The sequence below is a fragment of the Crinia signifera genome, chromosome 4, assembly GCF_055691185.1.
Source record: "Crinia signifera chromosome 4, ASM5569118v1, whole genome shotgun sequence".
NCBI lineage: Eukaryota > Metazoa > Chordata > Amphibia > Anura > Myobatrachidae > Crinia > Crinia signifera.
In genome coordinates, this window is record NC_139220.1 from 227,605,575 (window position 1) to 227,628,072 (window position 22,498).

The 22,498-nt window shown below is 48.5% G+C and overlaps 1 protein-coding gene across 1 annotated transcript in view; it reads left to right on the forward strand.

The window, feature by feature from the left end:
* Window positions 1-13,886: 13,886 nt before the first annotated feature.
* Window positions 13,887-22,498, forward strand: part of LYSMD2 (LysM domain containing 2) — a 43,011-nt gene continuing 34,399 nt past the window's right edge. The window contains exon 1 of the mRNA XM_083183907.1: window positions 13,887-14,311. Within this exon, the coding sequence (XP_083040033.1) occupies window positions 14,072-14,311 (240 nt within the window). The 5' untranslated portion in view covers window positions 13,887-14,071. The remainder of the gene's footprint in view (window positions 14,312-22,498) is intronic.

The window sequence follows — 22,498 nt, forward strand, 5'->3', positions numbered from 1 at the left end:
GTGAAATTGAAGTAAAAAAATTAAAACGGGGATTAAACATCTAGACAACACCCTCTAATGGGTCCTGTAAAAGGTTGAACTTGATAGACGGAAAGTCTTCTTTCAACCTGAACTACTATGTTACTATATAATAAAGAGAACATTGCAGTACCTACCATATATCACAGAGCCTGTAAAAATAGGATTTTGGGTACCTACCGGTAAATCCTTTTCTCGTAGTCCATATGGGATACTGGGTTATACTATGGGGATAGAGATCCTCCGCAGGAGAGACAGGCACATTAAAGCTTTCAGTGTGGGTGCACTGGCTCCTCCCCTCTATCTCCCTCCACTAGTCAGTTAATAAAAAACTGTGCTGAAGGAGAGCTACAGATGGGGTAGGTCTCATTCTGGCAGGGGATGGCGCTGGCGTCGCCAGCCGCCATCCCCCGCCAGCGCCATGGCGATGGCGAGAAGGGGACGCGCGCGCACGAGAGGCGCGCGCGTCCCCTTCCGATGGCGCTTCCATCCGTTCCCCCGGGTCCCCGCCGGCTTGCCGGCGGTAACCCGGGGTCCCCGCCGCCTGCCCGCACCCCCCCTAACCCTGTCCGTCTCCCTGAGGCGGAGACGGACAGGGTTTCCGTCGCGCTGACGACGGAGACTAAGACGCGCGTGCGCGTGAGACGCACGCGCGTCTCAGTATATTCGCTGACGAGGCTGCTGGCGGGTCGCCAGAGGGGACGTCCTGGCGACCCGCCAGCAAGGATGGGAACTACCCCATCTGTATGTGAGGAGGTATGTGAACAATAACGTGGTGAAATTCTCACAGCACACCCAAACCAAAATAATAAACAAAAAACAACAAAGAGGTGAATCATAACAACTTCTGAGTTCACCATAATCCTTGAAGAAGGTCAATATATGACAACAGGGCAACAAGCCCTAACCGTGTTAGTAACAGCAGAAAGCCGCACATAGGCGGGCTCCCAGTATCCCATATGGACTACGAGAAAAGGATTTACCGGTAGGTACCCAAAATCCTATTTTCTCTACCGTCCAATGGAATACTGGGTTATACTATGGGGAGGTCCCAAAGCTACCAGAATGGGCGGGAACGTGCGGAGTCTGCTGTAGAACCGCTTGTCCGAACTGGGAATCCTCCCTGGCCAGAGTGTCAAATCTGTAAAACTTGACAAACGTGTTACTCCCTGCACAGCTGCAGAGCCGAAACCCCTCGGGCAGCCGCCCAAGAAGTCCCAACAGATCTTGTGAAATGGGCCTTCAACGCTGGAGGAAGGGACAACCCAGCCGATGCATAGGACTGTTGTATCGTGCATCGAATCCACCGGGCTATGGTCCTTGTAGATGCAGGAGAGCCCTTCTTTTGCGCATCATACAATACAAACAGACTATCCGACTTCCGGATTCTAGCCGTACGTTTAACATAAACCTTGAGGGTATGTACCACATCCAAAGAGAGAGGTATATCAGGATGTACCGCGCTGGAAGGAACCACAATAGGCTGGTTAAGATGGAATGCGGACACAACCTTTGGCAGAAACAGCGGCCTGGTCCTAAGCTCTGCCCGATCCTCGTGGAATACCAGGTAAGGGCTTTTACAGGACAAAACCCCCAGCTCAGACACCCGCCTGGCTGAGGCTAAGGCCACTAGGACAACAGTCTTCCACGTGAGGTGTTTTAACTCCGATTGTTCCAATGGAACGAACCAAGAGGACTTAAGGAAGGTGAGGACCACATCCAAGTCCCAAGGCGCGGTGGGTGGTACAAAGGGAGGCTGAATCCTCAGCACCCCTTGCAGAAAGGTGTGGACTTCCGGCAACAGCGCCAGTTTTTTCTGAAAAAATACTGACAGAGCCGAGATCTGTACCTTCAAGGACCCCAACCGGAGGCCCAGATCCAAGCCGGCTTGAAGGAATCTTAACAGATTGTTAAGACGAAATACTGCTGGTGGAAAAGCATTTTTCTCACACCAGGCTATGTACTTCTTCCATATCACATGGTAGTGAGAAGCCGTGACCGGCTTTCTGGAACGTGTCATGGTGGTAATTACAGAGGGATGTAGTCCCCTGAGGCCTAATATCTGCCGCTCAACCTCCAGGCCGTTAAACGCAGCCGCGGTAAGTCCTGGAAGACAAACGGTCCCTGGAGGAGAAGATCTTTTCTTAGAGGAAGACGCCACGGGTCTACTTGCATGGCCTGAATGTCCCCGTACCAGGCCCTTCGAGGCCAGTCTGGGGCCACTAGGATGGCTTCTACTCTCTGGTGTCGGATCCTCTTTAGCACACGTGCCAGCAACGGGAGCGGTGGGAACAGATACACCAGCTGAAAATCCCACGTCCAAGTCAGGGCATCTACTGCTGTTGCCCCTGGATCCCTGGTCCGGGCACAGTACCTGTCCAGCTTGTGGTTCAACCGTGAGGCCATAAGGTCGATCTGAGGGAGCCCCCAAAGATCTACTAGGTCCTGGAACACCTGAGGGTGAAGTCCCCACTCCCCGGGGTGGAGATCGTAACGGCTGAGGAAATCCGCCTCCCAGTTGTCGACTCCAGGTATAAAGATGGCCGACAGGGCTTTTACATGGCGTTCCACCCAGGAGAATATCCGGGTAGTTTCCCTCATACTGGGCATGCTCCTTGTCCCTCCTTGGCGGTTGATGTAGGCAACCGTAGTTGCATTGTCCGACTGGACTTGCACCGCCCTGCCCCGCAGCATAGGCTCCGCCTGTAAAAGGGCATAATGAACAGCCCTCAGTTCGAGGTTGTTTATGTGCAGCGTGGATTCCATCGGAGACCAACGGCCCTGCAGGCGGACTCCCTGTATCACGGCTCCCCAGCCTCTGAGACTGGCATCCGTGGTAATCAGAAGCCAGTCCTGTATCTGGAAGCAGCGACCCGCCAATTAGATTTGGCGAATCTAGCCACCACTGCAGGGAGAGTTTGTGGAGTGGAACCTGGCATACTGGATGGCTTCGAATGAGGCCACCATCTTGCCCAGGAGCCTGAGGCAGAGGTGCACCGAGACCCAAGGGTTTGATAGGACCTCTCTTACCAATTCCTGTAGATCTGACCCCTTTTCGGCCGGCAGGAACACCTTCTGCTCTATTGTGTCCAGAGTCATACCCAGGAACACCATTCTGCGGCTCGGGAGCAACAAGGATTTTGGGATGTTTAAAATCCACCCGTGGTCTCTCAACACCTGCATAGTCAGGTCTAACGCACTCACCAGGGCTTCCTCTGATCCTGCCTTGATCAGCAGGTCGTCCAGGTAGGGTATGACATTTACCCGCTGGAGCCTGAGAAGGACCATCATTTCTGCCATGAGCTTGGTAAAGACGCGTGGGGCCGTTGACAGCCCGAAGGGCAGCGCCTGAAACTGATAATGGCAGTTTCCCACCGCAAATCTTAGAAAGACTTGATGGGGAGGCCAAATAGGGACGTGTAAATAGGCGTCCTTGACGTCTACAGAGGCCAGAAATTCCTCTTTTTCCAGGGAGGCAATCACCGACCTGAGCGACTCCATTTTGAATTTGAACACCTGCAGGAAGGGGTTCAGCTATTTCAGATTCAAAATGGGCCTTACTGAACCATCCGGCTTGGGGACAAGGAACAGGTTTGAATAGTAACCCTGGCCTTGCTCCTGTCTTGGTACAGGTATGATTACCTTGGACAGGAGGAGCTTGTGAATTGCTCCCTGAAGAAGCAACTGATCCTCCACTGAGGCAGGGAGGGCCGACTTGAAGTAGCGTCGAGGAGGGGGCCTGGCAAACTCCAGCCTGTAACCTAGCGAAATAAGACTTCTGGCCCAGGAATCTAGGCACGAGGCGTCCCACACCTTGCTGAAGTGTAACAGTCGGGCCCCCACCTCGAGACTGTCCTGTGGTGGGTGCACCCCGTCATGCTGCCGGCTTGGAAGCGGCAGGGGCGGTGGAACGGTCCTGATGACCTGAGGGGTTTGGCTTCCTGAACTTCCCTCTAGTGCCTCTGCTGGCATTAGAGGCGGCTCTGGCCTTAGGGCGGAACTTGGACCCACGAAAGGACTGCTGGGAGGGACCAGTGAAAGGGCGTTTTGCCGGAGTGGGTGCTGATGGGAGGAACGTGGATTTCCCTGCCGTAGCCTTAGAAATCCAGTCGTCCAGCTCACTACCAAAGAGCCTCTCCCCTGTGAAAGGTATGCCTTCCACACTCTTCTTGGAATCCACATCAGCCACCCACTGGCGCAACCACAAGGCCCGCCTAGCTGACACGGCCATTGCAGAATTCCGCGCATTTATAGCGCCCAATTCCTTCTGTGCCTCACAAAGCACCCGTGCCGTGTCCTGAATGTGACGCAGGTTTTCACCTATCTGAGCCACGGTCATGTCCCCCAACAAACCCTCTTGGATCTGCGTCGACCAAGTATAAATGGCCTTAGCCATCCAGCAACTGGCCAATACTGGGCGTTGTGAAGCCCCACTGGCCGTGAACATAGACTTAAGTGTCGCTTTCAGTCTCCTATCTGCACCATCCTTGAGGGTAGAGACCCCAGGAACTGGTAACAGCACCTTCTTTGAAAGGCGGGAAACTGAGGAATCCACCACTGGCGGTTCCTCCCACTTCTTCCTACCAACAGGATCAAAGGGATATGTATTTGTGAACCTCTTTGACAGCTGGAACCTCTTATCAGGGTTCTGCCAAGCACCTTTAAAAGCACTTTCTGGTACTTGTTTCCTAGCACGGCCACAACGATTTCTATCGTGGTGGTCGTGTCGGAAAAAATCGTGTCGGTCGCGTCGGGTGCATACCAAAACGCACACGACGCGACCGACGCGATGTACCCGATTTCTCCATAGGCTTCAATGTTAAAATAATTTAACATTGAAGCCTATGGAGAAATCGGGTCCATCGTGTCCATAGGCTTCAATGTTAAATTATTGTAACATTGAAACTGAGTCCATTTAACATAGTAAAAAATGGGTAAAGGGCCAATATGGGCCATTTCTCATTGGGTATGGCCCCGTCAAGTGTGTAAAAAATAATGTTCCCCCATTGTGGCCGCCACCCCCACGATTGACGCAAACCCGAAGCGTGGCGAGTGCAGCGAGGGGACGCGGACAGCTGTGAAGCCCGCGAGGGGACGCGGATACCTGTGAAGGTATCCGCGTCCCCTCGCGGGGCACGCTGCGCTCGCCACGCTTTGGGCTCGGTGGCTCGCTGCGCTCGCCACACTAATCTATTCTCAACTCCACGCCGACGTGGATAGTAGGGGAATGAAAAGGTCGGAGGACGCCCACCGTTAGCGTCAATCGTGACGGGGCCATACCCAATGAGAAATGGGCCATATTGGGCCTTTTCCCATTTTTTCCTATGTTAAATTCAATGTTAAAATATTTTAACATTGAAGCCTATGGACAAATCGGGTCCATCGCATAGGCTTCAATGTTAAATATTTTAACATTGAAGCCTATGGAGAAATCGGGAGCATCGCGTCAGGCGCGCATAGGCTTCAATGTTAAAATATTTTAACATTGAAGCCTATGGGGAAATCGTGGGCATCGCGTCGGTCGCGTCGTGTGCCTTCTTAAGGCACACGACCGACGCGATGTACCACAGTAGTGGTTTTTTCAAGGGAAATCGCGGGCATCGTGTGCCTTAAAGTTAAGGCACACGATGCCCGCGATTGTGGCCGTGCTAGGAAACAAGTACCCACTTTCTAATTCAGCCTGTTCTGGGAAATAGACTGGCTGTTTTCTCTGAGTCATGAAGAAGGAATCTCCCTCAGAGGGTTCCTCCATGGGGAGCTCTAACACTTCCCTAATGGCCTTAATTAAAACCTCAGAACCATGACCTAAAGACTGCTCCTGTACAGTATCCTGATCATTTGCCCCATCACCCACTTCAAGGATGTCATCATCATCATCATCAGAGTCAGGGGCCATTGCAGTAGCAGGCCGCTTTGGAGGCTGAGCAGGGGGAGGGGTGAGAATATCAACCCTGGCAGACAACATGGCTAATTCCCTTTGCACCCTCTGCGTCTGCTGTGTATTTGCAGAGAGCTGGGAAGCAACAGAGTCCATCAGCGTCTTTATGCTGCTGGCCCAGGCAGGCTCTTGATTATCAGCCTGTGACCCATCCACAAGTTGTGGGGGTACCCCACTGACCTGAGTGGCTACACCACTGGGTTGTGGCATCATACATGAATCTGGAATGAACTTTGTGCTGCACACCATGCATGTTAACTTTTTTACCATGATGAAGCAACAGGACACCCCCAGCAGCGCACACACAACACCTACACCTGATGTGCTGTAACTCTACACAGTATAAGTGTAATACACCTCTGTATTAGAGACTATGGTGTTGTGTACAAGCGGTTAACTAGCCAGTGGGTTCGACTCAGAGCAATATGAGGAGACCAGTACACCCCAAACCTTAACTCACGGATTAGAGTGAGCTGGTAACGCACAAAACACACAGTGATATGCAATACACAGTGTAATTAACACAGCCAAGCAACGCTGCTGCGCTGTTATAACTTGCTGTCTCTGCCGCTGCTGCAAGGTATCAAATCCACCACGCCGCTGAGGAGCTGTAATGGCGACCTCTGGATGCGTGAAGAAGCAGGAAGCAGAGACAGAGAGCGCCCAGCAGAGCCTGGTCCTGCTCTGAGCGAAGCCCCGCCCCCTTTACACGGAGCTGGCGCTTCCTTATATTTATACTGGCATAAGAAGCGTTTTACATATAAAATGATTTTAAAACGTTCTGGGCATCCCTGGTGGTCCAGCGGCATCACCCTATGCCAGTGTGATGGTGGGGGGGTCGCGCGGTCCCTGCGAGAGGGCCGCCGCTACTGCCGCCACCATCTTGCCGCACGGAGCGGTTTGGGGTGTCCCCTTATGGGACCCCCAACCAGTACTCACCACTGACGTCTTCGGACCAGTCAGGGGGTGTGCGGCAGCTGGGGGGCCTGCTCTCTACAGCGCAATGCTGTGCGGTGACAGGCCCCACTCAGGACAGACTGTCCTGCAGCAGGGTCAGCTCTGCACCTGAAGAGGCCGGGGACTGACCCTACCCCTGACACCCTCGAAGTAGGATTGCTGCCTGGTCAAAGCAGCGCCCCAAAATAACAAACTAAATAAAATTTGAAGAAAAAATTCTGGAGCATCCAGAAAGCACTGCCTCTCCTGAGGCACATTTTTCTAAACTGACTAGTGGAGGGAGAAAGAGGGGAGGAGCCAGTGCACCCACACTGAAAGCTTTAATGTGCCTGTCTCTTCTGCGGAGGATCTCTATCCCCATAGTATAACCCAGTATCCCATTGGACGGTAGAGAAATGACAGTTAGGAGTTGATTGGCTGGTACTTTATCTCTTAGTACATCTCCCCCATTTACTTCTACTTTAATTTTTTGACATGCAAACTTTATTTTGTTTATCATACAATATTAAGAGCCTAATAATCCTGAACAAGACTCCACGCAGCTTTCAATGTTCAGTGAAATGACACATTACTGTTATACTTCTTGCTTAGGTGGAAAATGATGCACTCCCAGGAGGGTCAAACATAATCAAGCCTTGTTTATTTTCTCATTGAGTTGCGAAACACACTCACTGGTTCAAATATAGGGAACACAGGTTATGTATTGTGCTAAAGTAATTTAAGTCATACTTGCCGACTTTTGCTGGCTGCCTTCCGGGAGAGGGCAGCCAGCTCCGTTATACAGGGGGGCGGGGCTATCGCCGTGAGCTTAAGAGACAGATTGGGGGCGGAGCCACAGACGGGCTTCCCTGTTGGGGGGCGTGCCTACAGTGATCGCGTCATTTTAGCCACGCCCCCCGCCGTGCAATGCCGGTATTTCATGCATTGCACGGCGGGGGGCGGGGTTAAAATGACGCAATCGCGTCATTTTACTCACGGACCCCCCCGCCGAGGGGCGGATCGCGGGTGATTGGGGTTACTGCGGGAGGGTTGCCCCCCTTTCCGGGGGGGCGGGAGGGGGACCCGATTTCCGGGACCCTCCCGGCCATTCCGGGAGGGTAGGCAACCCTGATTTAAGTAAGAGCATATACAGTAAGTTTATTTTTAGATTTAGCTGTGGGCCTTGCTTCTTGGAGAAAGGGTATCCTTAGAGGAATAATAGTCCCAATAAGGGGCTTATTCTGGTTCCCACACAGTAAACCGAATCTGTGTATGTGCTAAGCCTGACTGCGAACGGCCGCGGTGAGTTCAGTAGCGCATGCAGGGGGGGTTTCTGGGTACCCAGAAACCCCCCCAGGAGTCTAAGGGCCCTAGTCTGAAAGCTGAGGGTCCCCTCTTTCCATGGGTACAAGAATTTTAAAAATCGGCCCTTGGAAACCGGAGATATCTTACTTCAAAGCAGTGGTCCCCATCCAAGCCTGTTAATTGCTCTTCCAAGTCAGATATTTCAGGTTCTGTCTAACTCAGAGTTTCTCTGAGGGTATATTACAAAAGCTTGGACTCTCCCCCATTGGTGGACACTAGAAGCTTGTCTCTACTGTTCCCAGAACCAGAGATATCAGCTTTCCAGCAGCTGGTTACTGCTTCAGCTCCACACACCTGGTATGTAGTTTTATATACTCGTTGGAAGATTGCTCTGCCTCCTGAACTCTGATCCCCTATTCCCCAGTACCATTAGTAGGTGGGATTCTCTAGTTTTTAAATCCATTAAAATCTAATAAATGTATTTCTGGGAACTGGAGATATCTGCAGTCAAGCAAGCTGTCCTCCCACCAGAAAATTATGAATAATATACCCACTCCACTATACACCCCTGCTTTGCATATTAAACATCCTCTACCACCCTGGAAGTTATGTATCAGGGCCCCTTCATTCAGCCCAGTGCCCCCTTCTCCCACCCCATCTCCCACCATCTGTGCAGTAAAGGGGTAATTAATGGAAATTACTGATCCAGGCCCTACATGCTGAGCGGTTGATATAATACCCCCTACCACCCGGGGGACATCAAAGCTTCCCCCACCCCTACCGCTGGAGGATCAGTAGTGGCCCCAATACATTGCTATGCCCAGGGGTCTACACTGCTGTTGACGCCCTTGTATGTATATATATATATATGTGTGTGTGTGTGTGTGTGTTTATATATATATATTTTTTTATTATTATTATTATTAATATACATTTGGTCTATCTATAATACTTTAACAGACCCGGCATATACTGGGTCACCTAAGTGTCCATTTCTGTGCTTTGCTCCGCCCCTCTGGAAACCCCCTTCTGAAAATCCTGCGTTTGCCACTGGAGTTGCTCACAAGCCGGGCAGCTTACAACAGGGAGGGAGGGACGGGGCATCAGGGCCAGTGGGCCATGGGAACTCCCAGCGAGCGCCCCATGGACGCCCCCATGAAAATGCTTGGGGTTCCTTTGCCTGCCAGGAGCACGTTGTCTTCATCCCAGAGGCCGCAAGTATAAGTCAGTCTCAACTGACTTTTATTTGCGAAGGCAGGGGAAATCATTTGATGGTCGGTGACTATCAAATGATTTCCCCTGCAGCGGGCACATGCGAGGGGATGTGTCTTCCAAACACATCTCCTCACATGGTTGCAAGGGGATACTGTGGCAGGGCGACAGGTATTCGGTGGGGTGGCGTCACAGGGTCTCTGCAAGCCTCACAGCTTACTGAGTCAATTAGAATGACCCACTAAGTTCACAAATAGATATTAGACCTTAATCAGATGTGGTTGGAGTCATAGGTGCCAATTTATGTTTTTCTGGTGGGTGCGCAAGACAGAAATATAGGGGAGTGGCTTCATGGGGAAGGGGTGTGGCCACAAAATAATGCCAATTTATATTACGCAGCAAAGTTTCCTCCAATATTCTAATTATGGCAGCAGAGTTCCCCTTTTTACACATTACAGCACAATGGAACGATACACACCATGAAATGCAATGAAATTTGAATGTAATCGATGCCACCAAAATGATTTAGTATTAATACTCACATGACTATACTAGACACTACTGATATAGTGAACGCATATATAGTGTTATATCTCCCGCCGCACTCTGCCCTGTACTTCTGCCAGCGGTGTGAGGTCAGCTCCCTCCCTACTGATGTCCTGCCGCGCTATGCCCTGTACAGGCTGTACTTCTGCGCGATTTGATGTCAGCACTCGCTCCCTTCCGCCCACCGCGCTCCCTCTGGCCCTGCGCTGTACTCTTGTCTGCAGTCTGATGCTGACAAGCCTCGTGGGTGCTTACCATTTACTGTTGGTGCTCAGGCCCGGGAGCACCCACGGAATTGGCGCCTATGGTTGAAGTTGCTATCATTGTAGGTCCGAACGGCAGAAACCTAATAAGAGGATCAGCTGCTTAGTTAAAATTAAATTAACTTTCACAAACAAGGTTGATTTTTAGTATCAGCACAGAAGAAAGGTTTATTTTTCTTTATATATATATATATATATATATATATATATATACACAAATACAGTGTATGCAACTACTGCATATGTCTTGTTTCACTGAATAAGTAACAAAGCTGCAGGCTCTTTATACAGTACATTATGTGACATGTCTAGCATTAAGTAATAGGGCATAACGTGAACACCTGTAACGCTCTACTGGTTGCTGAAATCTCGTGATCTGATCAGTTGAGAAAAGTCTGCCATGCGGGTAACGCCAGCTGTGGATTTATTGACAGGTGACCTGGCCAGTAAATTGCTTCTGGAAAAGAATAATTGTTTAACAGAGAATATCCTCTGCTTTATTCAGGAAGTATTGTCCGAGACAGAGGCATCCATTTATGAAGCATTGATCACACTGTTCTGTGGTTTCTTTACATGAGTTATCACTGATTCTTTTTCATTGTTATTTCGGTCCCTCTATTTTTGCTGTTTACGTTCACTGTCAATTTATCTAGCAGCTGAAAGTATTACATATTGCAACCTCCTCTCCATGGCCTTCATGGCTGATAATCTCCACTGTAGTTGGGGAGGATAAACTGTAAAACCTTGCAAAAGGAATGTGTATTTATTACATATGTTTTGCCTATTACTTTATGTTGATGTAATGACAATGAAGAATTGTATTGGGACTAGCAGCTGATAGTATTCCCTTTATTGAGTATGGTCATTGATAAGCAGAAATAAATGCTGACTCCAATGTGTTTATCTAGAATGCTAAGTAGAATTCCTTGCCTATAGATGTTCCTGATTATTCCATACCAAGTGCTGCTCCACATTTAAAGATTTAGCACCTACTTGGAAAAATGGAAACAAAATATATTTCCATAACACACAGATGTCAAAGGGCTTGTCAGATCAGCAAAGCGATACATAGAGTATGACTCATTCCAAGTGGGCAGTGTTGTCGTGGAAACTGTTTTCATGACGTGGTTCTTTTATATTATCCACATTGAATTCCCATTTATTTTCATTCAGTCTTGCCATATGCTGTATGCGGTAACTTGTTCTATTATTGTACATATTGACTTTTAAGCAATTCTGTCTACGACATTCAAAGCATATCTGCTTCTACAGAGCCGGACCGAAATGGTGCTATAGAAAAAATTCAAGCCGAAAAGGTGGTTCCTCTACATAAAGGAGTCAACGAATGAATGTGCTGGGGGAGTACTGAATGTGCTGGTGGGGAGAGTACTGAAAGCGCTTGGAGGACTGAAAGTGCTGGGGGGTACTAAACATGCTTGGGGGTACTGAATGTGCTGGGGGGATAGTGAGAACTGTTAGGGGGCAAGACGGAGTCAGTGGGTGCTGAGAGGGCAGAAAGTGTGATGTGGGTCAGTGAGGGTCTGCGGTCAATTGCCTAAGTGTTATTGAAGTGGTTAAATGAAGTGGAATTGAGAGACATCTATGGTGGATATAATCAGTGGCGGTTTTTACCTATGAGCTGCAACCCCCCAGGTAAAATCCACCACTGTAGTGAAGCGAGATGCAGTGAGACTGCACTGGCTTCACTGTAACTGGCAGTGACTTCCTATTGGGAGTCAAACCTGCCAGTCACCAAGGCAGTCCCATTGGGAGGTGTTCCCTCCCTCCGGGACGCCTTGCTGCGGGCTGCCGTGCAAAAACGGCAATTGCGCATGCGCAGTACCTATATTGGTACTGTGCACATTCTGGTCCTGGTGCCTGTCCTTTATATTGTACAAGATTCCATCTATGGGCTGTTGCCGAAGCAGCCCATAGAAGCTGGCCGCATGCGCAGTACATATCTTTGTACTGCGCATGCGCCAGTGATGACAGGTGCCTATCAGTGGCGTAACTATGCCCGCAGCCTTACCTGTCTTGCTGGTCCCGTCCCGGCTCCCTTGCTGGCTTCATTCTTCTGCTAGTGAGACGGACCAACACAAAATGTCCACTCCCATACAGCAGACAGTTTCAGAGAACTGTCTGCTATATGGGGCGGACATTTTATTGTGGTCCGTCTCACTAGCAGAAGAATGAAGCCAGCAAGGGAGCCGGGACGGGACCAGTGAAGTCAGGTAAGGCTGCGGGCGGCGGATTGGCGGGCGGCAGATGGGCGGACGGGAGGGGGCTAACTATAGCACCACAGCCCCCCCGGCGCCCACACATGCACAGCGCCCCCCCCCCCCGTGGCCGCGGGGGCTGCGGTGCTATAGTTACGCCTCTGGTGCCTATGATGACAGGTGCCGGGGAACGGTAGGAGAGAGGCAGCAGGGGGAGTGGGGTGTCTGCATAGCGGTACCCCGCGGCCAGAACCAATCTCCCTCCCCAAAGAAGGTAGGAGCCGCCACTGGATATAATGATAGACAGGCGATGTGGTCGGCATCCCAACAGTCATTAGGGGGGGGGGGTAAGGGTTGGCATTAGACTGCTAGGGGCAGTTGGGATCACTGGCATCCTGACCACCAAGATGTTAACCGCATCCCACATGGCGATATATAATAATACATGTAGTATAGGTCATTAAATGATGAGCAGGGGTATTAATGATGAGCAGTAGGATGTTTTGCATAAACATCAATTTGCAGGCTTGTCGCCGACCATCGAATAATTTCTGTAGCGCTTGGTTATCTAAGTCAGTCTCTGGTGACAGATCAGCGGTGCCCTGCTCTGAGAACAGGATGGGCAGCTGACATCCGGTGACATCAGCCACCCTCCCCCAGAAGGCTGGTGGCCGCCCCCGTTCCCATGAGGACACCCAGCATTTTCATGGCTACGCTAAGGAAAAGCTGCAATCACACCCTAACCCCCCCCCCCCCTCCCAAACCAACCACCACCACCACCAGAATGACCACCCCAAGTGCCAGATCATATGTGAGCCTCCCTGGGAGCTGCTGGGGGAGCTCAGGGGAAATTGTGTCTGACTTATCCTCGGACAAGTGTACGTGCAAGGGCGTAACTACCATAGGTGCAAGGGGTGCAGCTGCTATGGGGCCCAGAGCTGAAAGGGGCCCATTTTTGCTGTGAAAGTAATATGTTTTACATACATTTATACATTTATAACCATCAGTTGCTATAGGGACCTTACAAACTTTTGCTATGGGGCCTACAAATATCTAGTTATGCCTCTGTGTACGTGCACCTTTATAGTGACATTTTGGGACAGATCCTCTAAGCTTCAAAAGTGATAAAATGGAGAGTGATAAACAGCCAGCCAATCAGCTCCTGCATGAGATTTTTTAAACACAGTCTGTGACATGGCAGGTAGGAGCTGATTGGCTGACTGCTTATCACTATCCATTTTATCACTTTTGAAGCTTAGTGCATCTGGCCCTTTACCTTTTAATCTGACTTTGGGCTCCACAAAGAATCCCCATGCCCGGGTAGCAGTGTACTATCACTGTATTTCTAGCTCCAGACTATTAATTTCGTTTTACTCTAGTTCAATAACGTTGGCTGTAATGCAGGTGAACAGAGTCAGATGGGACGCTGCAGGCTAGGGATAAGAATGGGACAGTGGGCAGCAGCACGGAAGCCCCGGATGAAGAAGGTTATACAGACACATGAGGCGGGGGCTGTAGAGAGCGTATACCACACACCTGCTCCCCGCGCCCCCTAGCGGCCTGTGCGGGATGTCAGTGGGAGAGCCGGCGCTACATGTTGTACTGTGCCCGTTACCGGAGCGTCTCCTCCGTAGAAGATGGCGGGACTGTCTCCGGTGCTGCAGTCACACAGGGATGGGGGGAGCCGGCACGGCTACACCGTGTTCCCCGGAGAGTGCGAGTCTGACGCCGAGCTGTCCCTGAGCCTGGCCCGGACCAAGACCCGCTCGTACGGCAGCACAGCCAGCGTGACCGCCCCCTGGGCTGAGCGGTTCATCGAGCACCAGGTCAGCCCCTGCGACACTCTGCAGGGCATCGCTCTCAAATACGGGGTGACGGTAAGGAGGGGCCGGGCCTTGCGGGGAAACACGGGGCGGTGGTGGGCCTGCATCAGGCAGAGGCTGGGGGCTGTGTGCGCTCCCCTCCCGCATCTTGGGAATGAGTGCACTGTGTATGCGGCACCATGGTTTGCAGCATCCTACGGTCTATCTATCTATCTATCTATCTATCTATCTATCTATCTATCTATCTATCTATCTATCTACTAATCAGCCATTCGGTGTAGGTTGCAGTCTGGTACTGTATGTCCCTCAGGGCCCAGTGCTAGGGATGGACTTCACTTACTAATGCATCAAAATAATTTGACAGAAAAATTAATATGATTGGCGCATGCGCAAGAAAAAAAATCCCCTTTTTTTGCATGTGTGCAACCACCTTCAGCGCAGCCACACATGTGCAGAAGCACTGCAGCGTGGCAGGGGCGGGACCATCGTAATACTATTAATTATTTACCATTCGATGGCGGAAAACCTTGGAATGCCGCCATTGAATTGTAATGCCACTACCATCAAAACAAAAACGTTGATGGTAGTGAAACATCGCAATGCGATTGCCATTCCTAGGGCCCACCATTCCTAGGGCCCACCATTCATAGCCTGCATCAGATGTGGACCAGCCTTTGCAGACTCCTCCATTGATGGTGCCTGTGATGTTTGACATTGGTGGAAGTGGGAGGTGTGACATGTAGACAGTGAGCTAATAAGGGAAGGTGCAGGGCTATACAATCTGCATTGGTGGTTGGAGCTACAGTAAAGGACCCCATACACTAGTCTGACTTGTCTGAGGCACGTCGCACCTGATTTCCCTTGAAATTCAAATTGTTTTTATTATTGATTTATCGCATATAAAAGAACTCCTGGGGAGTTAAAGGGAAATCTGATACGATGCATCGCAAGTGCGAAAAAACAAAAGCGATGTGCACCGGACAACGGACGCACGTCTGATATTTCCTAATGTATAGCACATTCAATCTCCTGAGCCAATGTGCACATGGCCATGCTTTGGATGGAATTTCAAGCATGTGACTGGCTGATTTCTAGGCCCGATACGTCGAAATTGGCCAAAGTCGCACTAGTGTATAGGGGCCTTAAGCTCTGAAACCACAAACTCCCCCATATGCTGGGGGAAGGAAGTACAAAAAGCCCCATCTGTCACGAAAGGTGAAGAACAAGCCGACATCCACTATCTATGGCAGTGGTTCCCAACCCTGGTCCTCAAGTACCCCTAACAGTACACGTTTTCCAGGTCACCCAGCAGGTGCAGATTATTCAGACACATTTTAAAAGATCCACAGGTGGAGCTAATTACTTCACTTGTGATTTTGTGTAGAGACCTGGAAAACGTGCACTGTTGGGGGTACTTGAGGACCAGGGTTGGGAACCACTGATCTATGGTTACTAACCGCTAATAGCTTGTAATATCAGAGTGACAAGTGTGCGATACTTTTGTTTCCTGTGTATAATGATCAGTGTATGTCATGTTGATGCATCCAGTGCATCATGATCACTGTGTACCATGTACAGTATGTGATAGTGATGTGACCTGTTTAGTTATTAGTGTGTGTCATTGATGCCCGACCTGTGTGTAGTGATAAGGTGTTTTGATATTGGTTGAACAGTGTGCAGTCATCTGTGTCCATGATAGGTGTTTAGCTGTGTACATAGTAGATGTTATGTCGTCCGTCGGATCAGACCGACATATGGGGCACATCGTCTAGTATATACCTGCTATGTCACTGATGATGCTTTCTCCGAATCTTCATCAGCAGTGGCCTCAGTCGTGCATGGCCAACTAAAACATCAATAGTGAGGGCGGCCTGGCCACGGCCAGCATTGCATCACTGCCGGCACCAGCAAGTGTGTATGCACTATCAGTGGTGAGGTGAAAATGTGGTTTATACAACTACATATCTGATAAACATGATTGTCTTCATAGGGACTGGGCAGTTTAGACTGGGAGGCCATAAAGATCAAAAATTGGGACTGTGGATCAGGTTCTCGTTATGCAAGACTTAAGTGTGCGTATATGAAAATTGGGCATGAGCACACTGCCGCCTGAAAAGCAGGCCTGTCCTACCAAAACTTGGGGGGTGTATATAGTCATGCATATACATAGTCATATACCTCTATGCACACATATCTAACACTCTTATGATAATACTCTGAACACTGCCAAATTAACATATTTCCATCTCTCATCTCTGCTCAAGCCACTAACGGTCCCGTGCATCGACCCAGGTTATTTTTGCTAGTGGAAATGGGGTATTAGTCACTCTCTGCGTTGCATGTATTTTACCGTATTCAGGGTGAAATACTTTTACTGACACACAAGGACATTAACCAAACTTCTCTTCGGTTATGTGAAAATATCTCCCTAGCCAACCTCTCCACCATACACTACTAATCCACACGCATTACTTGCTCCCACTCACAAGTAGAGGACTTTTCGGGTTGCAGTGCTTGACCCACTATGTGGAGTGCCTTCCCACAGGCAATAAAATTTGTCTCCAGTCTCTAAATCTTCAAGCGTTCCATGAAAACTCACCTCTTTAGGCAGTTTATCACATTCCAGTATCACCCACATAAACCTTCATATACATTCCTATCTAATTGCTAATTATCTATCTCTACATTCAATACGTTTTTTTTGTTTGTTAATTCCATACACTCCTAACCCCTAGCCAACATTGCTGTGTGACCAGATCATACAGCCAACCAAGATCCTTTGATCTGGTGGGCCATTATGCAATAGATTGGCATTGATACACAAGGGTAGTTGCTATTTCCCTGTACAGTAGATTGGAAGGCCGTGTTTAAATCATCCATTCGTAGCCATGTGGGGATCGCGGGTGCAGGGGGGGGGGGGGGGGCGGTTTGGGGGGCAGGCAAAGTTTTAGTCCACATGCAACGCTGCGAATTCTGCAGCTTTGCGTGTAGACCAGAATAAGGTCCCTAGTCAGAGATTGTGCCTCTTCCCTGAATCACTCTTAGGATGGCTACATACTAGGCTATAGATCTGCCATAGATGTGTCGCTGGGAAATGATGGGGGAAATTTACTAAAGGAAATTTGTAAAAAATAGGTGTATTTGTATCCAGAAATACACTTATTTTTGACATTTACTATCCCGAAAATACGGCAATTCGTATTCGTATTGATGTGCTATCAATACGAATACGAATTGCCGTATTTTCGGGATAGTAAATGTCAAAAATAAGTGTATTTCTGGATACAAATACACCTATTTTTTACAAATTTCCTTTAGTAAATTTCCCCCGATATGTCTGTGATTGAAGTTGTTCACAGACCTATTGTGTGGGCTGTGAAACACAGCAGATAGATGGGAAATCTTAATCTATGATCACATCTGGTTGTGTGTATGGGCATGTGCTCACTGGAGGGAGGGGCTGATGACACACTTGGATGGACAAATTTGATGCCTGCCCAGCCCGATGTCAGGAATGACACATTGTGCTGACAATCAGTAAGTGTATATGCTTACCTGGATTGGCTGTGCTGGTGTCTAATGGTGCCAAAATCAGTTTGACAAGACCTTCATTATTACTCGCAAGGTCATGAAATGGTTATTTCAGCTTTTAATTTAGCTATAAACAATTTTCTGTTTATAGGAAACCTAGTCCTGCACACAACCAAGGTACACATGGCCATTTTAAAGGTCCATGTGTACCTTGTTTTGGTGTGTGCAGGACAGTGTTTCCTGTAAACAACAAAAGAAAGACTGTTTATAGCTAGCTAAATGATTAAGGAGATGACAGAAGGCAATTCCACTAACAACGAATCTAAAACAAATTAGCCGGGCAAGGTTTTTTTCATGGTTTTCCAAACCTAAATATTTACATATCATTGTCTGTGAAATACTCGTCTTCGCCACCCCCAACAGCTGCTGCATGTCAGTAACAACGTCATAGAAACATATCTGTTCAGTGCAGATACAGAGCAATTGTTTAACATCGGAACCATCGTGTTTGCATAATTCTTTGATGTAGGCCCTATATGAATGAAAAATGTTACATTCATTTTCGACATATTTTGCAAAATATATTTATTTTGAATACTTTTTTAAAGTTGTATAAAACAAGGACAAATTTCAGGGAAAGCAATGTCCAAACGAGGACAAAGCCAATTAATGGCCCCCTTACGTTACTGCGACTTCTCTGAGGGTAGACGTCGCAGCCTACCCCCTCCTTGAGCCTCCCGGGCCCTTCCTGGGCAGCAGAATCGCATGCAGTCCTTTTGCGTGCAATTTATATTGCATGCAATCCTATTCCCCTCAGCCGGGAGGCTGTTAGAGTTAGAGGTCAGACGTGCTAGCAGGTCCGATCTACGGCACGGGGTCACGGATCAGATCTAATGTCAAACTTCTGTTATTTATTTACAGTTTCTTGTATAGCGCAGCAGATTCCGTTGCGCTTTACAATTGTTGACTGTGATAGAACAAACTGGCTAACAACGTGGAGGTAGGAGGGCCCTGCTGCAAGCTTTAGGAACTTGACATGATAGTAGAATACCAGATAAAAACAAAACTGGCTTTATATTTAGCACAACATAAAGGCTAACAATAGGATGGAAAAACATTACCGAGAAACAGGAGGAGGCTAGAAGTGAAAAGGCGTAAGTGATTCTCTATTGTAATAAGCTTGGAAATATGTGTTAGACACTTTCTACAGCACATGAATATATATTTAATTAAAAAATATATATATATTTTTTACACATAACAGCCAGCAGGGCTCATTAGATATTCATATATTCACTGCTCCCGATCATTACATATGCACAATCAGGAGCAGTGCAAGCGGCTCCTACCTACTGCCTGGGTCCCGGGGAGCCCCCCCCCCCCCACATACATTCTGCGGCAGGCAGGGGGACTTCCATCTCCCTGCCTGCTGCCGTCCCCTGGTTCCCTGCGGTGTCCGGCGCAGTGGTTAAGAATACCGTCAGGGGCAGTGAGCCCCTGCGGCATTGAATACTGTGACAGCGAGGGCTGGAAGCAAAGGCTCCAGCCCTCCTGAACACGGCGACTGTGCAGCGAATCCTAAATAGGATTCACTGCACATAGCAATTAGGCAAAGTTTCAATGTATGGTCCCCACTTCTGGAAAAATCTAATCGCACCCTTACCAATATCTGGTATTGCTGTTTATCTGTCAAAATAGAGGATTCTCGATAACAGATGGTGTACATCTAAAAGTTTGGAGGAGGGCGGGGGGAGTGATAAATCCATGAGATTAGTATTGTCTTTTTAGCAACATAACTAAAATCCTGAAAAGGGTTCTCAAGTACTCGTGTGTTCTCTAATGCCCAGTTGTCAAAATTTGCACATGGGTTTTAAAGGAACTACATGTTAGAATTTATATCTGATAAGCATCAAAAAATGATAAAATGGAGAGTTATAAGAAATCAATCAGCTCCTGCCTGACATTTTTCAAACATTGACTTTGACATGGCAGGTAGGAGCTGATTGGCTGGCTGTTTATCACTCTCTCTTTTATCCGTACTTATATGTTAGTTGGGCGCCCTATTAGCATACGTACGCTAACTTAGGAAAATCGCATCGCATGGGCCATTTTAAGGGGGATGCGATGCTATTTTCCTATGTAATTTATTCACTGCTCTTTTAGCCCTGGGGCATCGCATCGCACCTCCCGCAAAATCGCATGCGATTTTATAGGGTGTGCGATGCCATTACATTAGGTATACAATAATATGATTGTATGTCCTAAAAATAGCTTTTACGCACCCCTCCCACTATGCATGCCATCCCGAAGCATGGTGAGCGGCGGCGGTACGCGTCCTCCAAACTTTTCATACCCCCACTATCCATGGCGGGCGTGGAGTTGATTTTATAAAGTGTGGCGAGGGGACGTGGATTACTTTACATGTATTCCGCGTCCCCTCGTGGGGCTCGCTACGCTTCGGGATCGGTGGCTCGCTACGCTCGCCACACTATATAGAATCAACTCCACACCGACGTGGATAGTGGGGGTATGAAAAGGTTGGAGGACGCGTTCTGCCGCCCCTCGCCACGCTTCGGGGTGGCGTGGATAGTGTGTGTGTGTGTGTGTGTGTGTGTGTGTGTGGGGGGGGGGGTGCGTAAAAGCTATTTATAGGACATACAATCATATTATTGTATACCTAATGTAATGACATCGCACATCCTATAAAATCGCATGCGATTTTGCGGCAGATGCGATACCTTGGGGGCACACAGAATAGTGAACAAATGACATTAAAAATCACATCGCATGACACTAAAATGGCCCATGCAATACGATTTCCCTACACAGAATTGCCCACTAAGCAAATAGCTTAGTGGGCGCCCAACTAACATACAAGTACCCTTTTATCACTTGAAGCTTAGTGCATCTGGTTTTCTAATGGACAAAACCATGTGCACTGCAAGTGGAGCTGATCTAACCTGTTCAGAGTTAGATTTGGGTGGGGTGTGTACGTCAAACTGATATTGCAGTGTAAAATAAATCGGCTAGTATTTACCCTGCACAGAAACAAAATAACCCACTGAAATCTAACTCTCTGCACATGTTACATCTGCCCCCACCTGCAATGCACATGGTTTTGTCCATTAGCAAATCAAATGTGCTTTGAAAACCAACCTGAATCAACCCCTTAGTACGGAGTCCTCCTCAACAAAATTAATTCTGCTGGGCCTTGAGTAGAGATGCTCTATGCTTCCTATGAAGAGTTAGATTGAGGAATAGTGATGTAGTATCATAATGAGCTAATAAAGAAGAGCTGTCTAATGCTGCTTTCACATTGCCTAAACGTTTAAGACCCGGTATTTGAAACGGTATTTAAAATATATTACCGTTTTAAACCCCTTTCACACTGCACATAAATACCGGGTCTCAAGCAGGTTTGCAGTGTGAAAGCAGGACAGACAGTTTAAGACAGCGTAGTGCATATGTAATGAGCCACTTATTACATATGCACATATGGAATGAGCTGCTCATTACATATGTGCATATGGAATGAGTGGCTCATTACATATGCACTGCGCTCTCATAGCTACTGCCTGAGTCCTAAATACCGTTTCAGAGCCGTTCACACTGCAAATACCGGTTATTTGTAACCAGTAAATGCAGACTGGTGCTCTCACACTTCAGCTCATATGCTGCCCATACACGCCCCGATACGGGCGTGCTTTCCGTGCTTAATTAGCACGGATCACATTGCATTGCCTGTGCATGCAATGCGATGAAAACTATGTGCAAGCACATACTTTTTGTACTGTGCAATGAGGTGACGCAGGAGGGCGCACCTCAAAGCACGGATTGCAGCGTGTATGGGCCGATTAACTGTTTTAAAGGCTATAAATTTGGCAATATACCGGTTAAGAGCTGCAGTGTGGAAGTATCTTTTTGCCAAGCCAAAATAGTGCCAGCCCTGTCCTAGTCACAGGTTTATGAAGTGCAACATCTTACTATCTAGTTCTTTTATTTTGTCTTTGTAACAATAGACAACAGGGACATTAGAAATTCTGTCTCATCAGGAGAAGATAATACATTTAAAAATGATTACACAGAATGTTTGACCTGAAGATACACATAACATTGGGTGTAGCTCAACCCAAATTTCTGTGAAGTGTGGAATGTGAGTAATTGACCCTCTGTGTCCAGCACATTGGCCTTGGACTGAATTTTCTTATTTCGCTATCATTCTTATGGGATACAGGGAGTCGTTCTTAACGATGGGGAAAAGAGCTTATCCGAAGGAGACAGGCACATATAAAACTTTATACAGGGTGTACTGGCTCCTCCCCTCTGCTCCCCTCCCTCTAGCTTCAGTTTGAGAACTGTGCCTCAGGAGAAGCACAGATCAGGAAGAGCTCCAGAGAGTTTTATCTTCTGTTTTATTTCTTTATTATTTTGGGGCAGCTGTTTGGACTTAACAGCAGTCCTGCGTCGTGGGAGACTAGGGGAAGGGTTCAGCTGCTGGCCACTTCAAGGTACCGAGCTGTCCCTGCCACAGGACCACCGTCCTGAGTGGGTGATGTTACCGCGGGCATTGCGCTGCAGCGCGCACACCCCTGGCACGCCGCACACCCCTAGTCCAGTCTGAAGACGTCAGTGGTGAGTATTACCCCGGGGTCCCCCGCCGTGGGGTCCCCGGGTTATTGCGCGGCAAGATGGCGGCGGTATGGTGGTGCC